The sequence below is a fragment of the Bubalus kerabau genome, chromosome 2 (assembly GCF_029407905.1).
Source record: "Bubalus kerabau isolate K-KA32 ecotype Philippines breed swamp buffalo chromosome 2, PCC_UOA_SB_1v2, whole genome shotgun sequence".
Taxonomy (NCBI): domain Eukaryota; kingdom Metazoa; phylum Chordata; class Mammalia; order Artiodactyla; family Bovidae; genus Bubalus; species Bubalus kerabau.
The window spans coordinates 183,332,298-183,339,772 of record NC_073625.1 but is presented as its reverse complement, the minus strand read 5'-3'; the positions used below and the strand labels follow the sequence as shown (position 1 = coordinate 183,339,772).

Genomic DNA, 7,475 nt, shown 5'->3' with positions numbered 1-7,475 from the left:
GAAACAATGGACAAAGGATTAATTTCCAAAATATACAAGCAGATGATACAACTCAATCCCAGAAAAAAAAAAAAAAAAACCCAATCAAATAGTGGGAAAAAGACCTAAACAAAATCAAAACTACAATGAGATATCACCTCACACCGGTCAGAATGACCATTATCAAAAAGTCTACAAACAATAAATGCTGGACTGGGTGCAGAGAAAAGGGAACCCTCTTGCACTGTTGGTGGGAATGTAAATTGATACAGCCGTGATGGAAGACAGTATGGAGATTTTTTTAAAAACTAGGAATAAAACCAGCATACAACCTAGCAATACCACTTCTAGGCATATACCGTAAGGAAACCAAAACTGAAAAAGACATATGTACCCCAATGTTCCTTGCAGCACTATTTACAATAGCTAGGACATGGAAGCAACATAGATGTCCATTGACAGATGAATGGATAAAAAAATTGTGGTACATATATACAATGGACTACTACTTGGCCATAAAAAGGAACACATTTGAGTCAGTTCTAATGAGGTGGATGAACCCAGAGCCTATTATACAGAGTGAAGTAAGTCAGAAAGAGAAAAACAAATATCGTATATTAACACATATACATGGAATCTAGAAATATGGTACTGATGAACCTATGTGCATGGCAGCAATGGAGACACAGACATAGAGAAGAGACTTATGGACAAGGGTACAAGGCAGGAAGGAGAGGGTGAGATAAATGGAGAGAGTAGCTTAGACACATGCACACTCCCATATATAAAACAGATAGCCAGTGGAAATTTGTTGTATTACTCAGGGAACTCAAACTGGGACTCTAGGTAACAATCTACAGGGATGGGAAAAGGTGGGAGGTGGAAGGGAGGTCAAGAAAGAAGGGACATATATACACCTATGGCTAATTCATGTTGATGTATGGCAAAAATCAAACCAATATTGTTAAAAAATAACTGAATTTTTTAAGAAAGTAAAGAAAAAAGTCAATGTGTATTCTCTGAATTGTTACTTATTAAAAACAAGTATTTCATCAGTTGATCAGCCCAAACTGCTGTGTGCCCTCCACTGCTGGGGCTCTAATATCCTTTCTCAGTCCCAGTGAAGACTTTCACATTCACTTTCAGTCTGGGTCTGTTGTCCAGCCTCTGTGTTCTTGGGCTAGTGCTCAGGCTTCCGTTCTGTTTTTGTTTACAGACTTAAAAATAAATGCTTTGCCCTCTCAACAACTGCAAATCAGGGATCAGGAAAGCAATCATGCACATGAATTCATTCATTCATACTTTTTTGAGTGTATACTAGCCATGCATGATTCCAATACACAAAAAAAGTGGACTCTACTGAGCAGACAGACCATAAGTAAGTAGATATGTCAAGTGATCAGTGCTGTGAGAAGAATGGTATAAAGGGGCTGGAGAGCAGGTGATGCTGGTTCAGAACAAGTGGTCAAGAAAGGATCTTTGTGACAGACTTCATTTTTTTGTGCTCCAAAATCACTGGGGATGGTGACTGCAGCCATGAAATTAAAAGACGCCTGCTCCTTGGAAGAAAAGCTATCACAAACCTAGACAGTGTGTTAAAAAGCAGAGATGTTACTTTGCCAACAAAGGTCTGTATAGTCAAATCTATGGTTTTTCAGGTATGGATGTGAGTTGGACCACAAAGAAGTCTGAACATTGAAGAATTGATGCTTTTGAACTGTGGTGCCCGAGAAGACTCTTGAGAGTCCCTTGCACGGCAAGATCGAACCAGTCCATCCTAAATGAAATCAACCCTGAATATTCATTGGAAGGACTGATACTGAAGCTGAAATTCCAATACTTTGGCCACTTGATGGGAAGGCTGTCTCACTGGAAAGGACCCTGATGCTGGGAAAGATTGAAGGCCGGAGAAGGGGACGGCAGAGGATGAAATTGTTGGTTGATGTCTCTGACTCAATGGACATGAGTTAAGCAAACTCCAGAGACAGTGAAGGACAGGGAAGCCTAGTGTGCTGCGGTCCATGAGGTTGCATAGAGTCGTACAAGACTGAGCAACTGAACAAAACAGGCCTATGAGATGCAAGCAGACCAGAGTTGTGGGAAGAGCTGGGGAGACATGGACCTGGGGGAAGGAAGCCTTGTAAACAGGCTTATGAGAAAACTCCTCCATGATTACCTGAACTTTCTCTTGTGTGTTCTTAAAGGTTAAACCATCAACTACTGGAGATCCTTACCTGGCTACTCCCTGGACAAGCCATGCCTTCTGTGGCTGCTTTTGTGTAAAGCCTTATGGTGACTTCCAGTTGGGCAGCCGCTGCCCCTCCTTCCCTGCTGTTGCCCACTAACTGGTGAGCTCTCCCTTTCTTCCTATGTGAGGTTACCTGAAGGGCGATTTCTCATTTTAAACCTGTGAGGGATCAAATGACCGGCAAATGTGGCTGACTGTCCAGGGTGGACTGCTCAGAGTGACTTGCAGTGACAGCCTGAGGAGACCCTGGAAGTGGACCCGCCACTCCCATGTTTATAGTCAGTCATTCACGCACTGTGATTAAAAGGGGCCCTTGATCTTACTTTAGTCTTTGTTGACTGGAATTTTTTCTTTCAACAATCTTTACTATGGTTTTTAATATGATTTTATCTGAATAAATTAAAGGTAGGTGAGAGAGGTGATATGGATCACATGGGGAGAGGACAGCTGCGTATATGACAGACAGATAGAAACAGATCAATTGAAATAAGTCAACCACCAATTCAGCCAGTTTTTCTCAAGGAGGAAAAAAGTATCACAAAATTACAATTACCAGATACAACTTTTAATTCTAATTGGTCAGAAACAATCTTGATTTCTTCTAAGTTGCAATTTTTAAAACTAGTAATAAGACTGAATAGCTTGGGTTATAAGATTTTATCCACCTAAAAAAGGATGCCTTATAGAAGGCTTTATTGTTGTTCACAAGTATCAGAGTATTTTTATACAGCTTCAGTGATTATCACACAAGCCCTCAGTAGAAAAGGGTCCTCTAAGTTTAAAAGTTAATCCCAACATACAGAAGGAAATACAAGATACCACAAGGTTAAGGCTCAAAGGCAAATGTTTACAAAGCCCACATGATACACAAGACTGAGAACCCAGGTCTTTGTCAAATGCTGGGTACCCACCCCAACTCCAGGAAAACATTTAAATAATGATTACAATAATTTATGTACATCAATCGGAGAAGGCAGTGGCACCGCACTCCAGTACTCTTGCCTGGAAAATCCCATGGATGGAGGAGCCTGGTAGGCTGCAGTCCATGGGGTCGCTAAGAGTCGGACACGACTGAGCGACTTCCCTTTCACTTTTCACTTTCATGCATTGGAGAAGGAAATGGCAACCCACTCCAGTGTTCTTGCCTGGAGAATCCCAGGGTCGGGGGAGCCTGGTGGGCTTCCGTCTATGGGGTCGCACAGAGTTGGACACGACTGAAGCGACTTAGCAGTAGCAGCAGCATGCACATCAATAAATTCATGTACAGTTTTAAAGCTTTTTGAAATCAAAATACTTTCATTTGAAAATTTTAAAAATTTGTCAGTAACTATTCTAATGGCATCCATAGAAACTAAAAATGTAACAAGAAACAGGTAAAATTAATTTAAATATATTTTATTTAATTCAATATATCAAAAATATTAACATTTCAACAAGTAATCAATATTTAAAATGTATTAATGAAACATTTATTTTTTTGTACTAAATCTTCAAAATCTGGCGTTTATTTTGTACTTTCTTAATTTGGGTGCTAAATTTTCATTCAAAATACTTGCATTTAGACTTAAAAAAATTTACATTTGCCAAAGACAATTCACATATCCAAGTTATTCTCAGCATACTTAAAAGTTTTCCAGTAACTGAGTTGAGAATCTAAATTAATTAAAATTTTTAAAAATCAGAAATTCAGTTCCTAAGTTATGCTGACCACATAATTCAGGTGCTCAAGATTTACAAGTGGTCCAGGGCTGTAGTTCTGGCAGCACGGATTTAACACGCCACAAGGATGTTGGCTTAGGGTATTGCTTTTAACAAAACGTTGTTCAGAGCAGATTGTTTTTAATCTCCTCTCAAAACTATATAACTTTCTTGTAGGTTAAAACATCCATTGTTCACATCAACATTTTATACATAATTAAAATTTTTCTTAATTTTATTTTCTTATAAGATGCATGGCTTCTAGTAAACTTTAAACCATAATCAGATTTTATGGATAAATGCTCCTGCTGAATTATAAAGAGCCTTATAACAATATAAACTCTAAAATGACCCAATCAGTCATGCCTCGTTCAATGCAAACAATACCACACAGTGTTAAACCAACCCCTAAAACCAATGACCAAAAGGAGATCCCACTATATTTTTACAAAGTAGTGATTAAATATTTATTTAATATTTATTTAAATGGAACAATTCCTGAAAGTAAAAAAGTAAAAATATTTTTATGCTTATGATTTAGTTCTCCAATCTACTTCATGATTTCTTTACAAGTAGTGTGTTTAAAAACTAAATGCTATATACATTTAGGTGTTAGACTGAATGACAACAGCTATAAAATTTCCTTTTTTACTTAAACTCTTGAGATTATAAAATTTCAAGTGTGATCCTTGAAATGATAAAAGTCATTGATTAAAACAGATGCTCAAATTTTTACCTAAGTGAGTAATTAATCCTGTGCTCAAGCTGTTACAAAAGTGGAAAAATATTATGTATCAAGGTGAGGTGGTGTCACCTCCTATATCTTGGCCCTCAGGCTTTGGGCTTGGTCCCTCAGCTCCATTTTTGCAACTGCTGAGAGGTGGACTTCGTCAGGCCCATCTGCTATTCGCAAAGTCCGCGTTAGGGCATACCTGCAAAAACATAAAGAACAGAGTGGCAGGACTTATCGTAGAGAAACCTGATGCCTCAACAGTCACTCCGATTCTAAGCCAAGATTATTTAATGTTTGAAATCTCACCAAGGCAGTGATAAGAAAAATTGCACAGGGAAAATCAAGAAAAGTAAGCCCAAGGGCTTCTGAAATGTCATTTTAAAGTCCTCACTTTGGGAGTGGAGTCTTAAATGGCATGGTGCAGAGGGCTTAATCTCATTCTTGGATGGCTGTAGGTACTAGAAGTTGCTAGGAGACATCTTGGGTAACACAGGCCATGAAGAATATATAACTTTTATATAATATGAATATATAGTACTATATATTCAGTTCTTTCTTATTAAAAATTGATGGGGGAAAACTGACGGGGCACCAGATTCTTATCTCCAGTGTGACAGAGGTGATATCACGTCCGGTACTGAGTGTATCTTCTTGATCTCAGCACTCGCCATGTGGACATGATGTGTTGGCTGGCAGGAATGGCTGCAGTCTGGCCACAGCTATGGGTGTGGGAGGTAAAGCGTCCTAAGTGCCTACCTAAGCCTGGCTCTGGGCCCCGTTTTGACCAGCTCTGCTCCTGTCCTCCTTCCTGTTCCAGGGTGAACCCTCATGAGTTATTTACAGTCCAGGAACCCTCAGTGCATCCTCTCTGGGTAAAAGTGAACACAATTGAGGGAAATGACAATTGTAATTATAAAACTATTTATGGATACAGAGATCTATTGTAAAGTACCTATATTACCTCAGTTAGCTTTCAATTATGCTTTAAAGTAAGTTAGTTATTTTTATTTTCTTTGTAAACAGTATCAAAGCATCTGCAGATATTTAACCCTAACACCATTAAATGTAGATGGTGATTAGATGACATGTTAGTCAGAGGGTCCCAGGTGGGGCTAATGGTAAAGAAACTGCCTGCCAATACAGCAGACATAAGACGAGTGGGTTGGATCCCTGGGTTGGGAAGATCCCCTGGAGGAGGGCATGGCAACCCACCCTGGTATTCTTGCCTGGAGAATCTCATGGACAGAGGAGCCTGGCGGGCTACCATCCATAGGGTTGCAAAGAGTCAGACATGACTGAAACTACTTAGCACACAGCACTCACATGTGAGCCAGAGGGTAATCCTGGGAAATACCCGCACCTCCACACACTTGGATGGCCCAGTCAATAATTCTGCAGACAGCACGGGGGGCAGCCACTTTAATCATTGCAATCTACATAAACAAGATGTAAGAAGAATGTTATTTTCTTAGACAATATGTGTGACAGAATTTTATCTAATCTGTATGTTCTTTGTGAAAAGAAACAAGAGAACTTTTCCACAAACACTCACCACTGAAACAGGATTTTTGATGAAAGCCAAAAATATCTGCTAATGCAGCCATTAGGCCATATTTCAGTCAACATAGACCTTCTGGAAAGAAATATCTCATCCAAATTACATTCTATTAATTTATTTATAACTTGCCTTGCCTTGTTTGCAGAAGGATTTCAGGCAGCTGATAAATGATACTCATCATGTTAGGGATCATAAAGAGGTAAAGAGGCCTCACTAATCATTTTCCCTTAGCAGTGTCATTGATTTATTTTTTTAATTTATTTATTTTTATTGAAGGATAATTGCTTTACAGAATTTTGCTGTTTTATGCAAACCTCAACATGAATCAGCCTTAGGTATACATATATCCCCTCCCTTTTGAACTTCCCTCCCTTCTCCCTCCCCATTCCACCTCTCTAGGTTGATACAGAGCCCCTGTGTGAGTTTCCTGAGCCATACAGCAAATTCCCATTGGATATCTATTTTACATATGATACTGTAAGTTTCCATGTTACTCTCTCCATACATCTCACCCTCTCCTCCCCTGTTCCCATGTCCATAAATCTCTTCTCTATGTCTGTTTCTCTATTGTTGCCCTGTAAATAAATTCTTCAGTGCCATTTTTCTAGATTCTGTATATATATATTAGAATATGGTATTTATCTTTATCATTCTGATACACTTCACTCTGTTTAATAGGTTCTAGGTTCATCTATCTCATCAGAACTGACTCAAATGTGTTGCTTTCTATGGCTGAGTAATACTCCATTGTGTGTATGTACCACAACTCCTTTATCCATTCATCTGTCGATAGACATCTAGGTTGCTTCCATGTTCTGGATATTGTAAATAGTGCTGTTTTTATTGTAAATAGTGCCATGCACAAAGATAAATTCAAAATGGATTAAAGACCTAAATGTAAGACCAGAAACTATAAAACTCTTAGAGGAAAACATAGCCACAACACTCGATGACATAAATCAAAGCAAGATCCTCTGTGACCCACCTCCTAGAGTAACGGAAATAAAAACAAAAGTAAACAAGTGGGCCCTAATTAAACTTAAAAGCTTTTGCAAAGCAAGGCAAACTATAAGCAAGGTGAAAAGACAACCCTCAGAATGGGACAAAACAATAGCAAATGAAACAATGGAAAAAGGATTAATTTCCAAAATATACAAGTAGATCATACAATGCAACACCAGAAAAACAAACAACCCAATCCAAAAATGGGGAAAGACCTAAACAGACATTTCTCCAAAGAAGACATACAGATGGCTAAC

The 7,475-nt window shown here is 38.7% G+C and overlaps 1 protein-coding gene across 2 annotated transcripts in view; it reads right to left on the bottom strand.

Moving 5' to 3' along the window:
• Positions 1-2,770: 2,770 nt before the first annotated feature.
• ACAD11 (acyl-CoA dehydrogenase family member 11) overlaps positions 2,771-7,475 on the bottom strand; it is a 116,949-nt gene continuing 112,244 nt past the window's right edge. For both annotated transcript variants that reach the window (XM_055569681.1, XM_055569679.1), the window contains 2 exons: positions 5,982-6,091; positions 2,771-4,857 (listed from right to left, as the gene is read on the bottom strand). In XM_055569681.1, the coding sequence (XP_055425656.1) occupies positions 4,743-4,857; positions 5,982-6,091 (225 nt within the window). In that variant the 3' untranslated portion in view covers positions 2,771-4,742. The remainder of the gene's footprint in view (positions 4,858-5,981; positions 6,092-7,475) is intronic.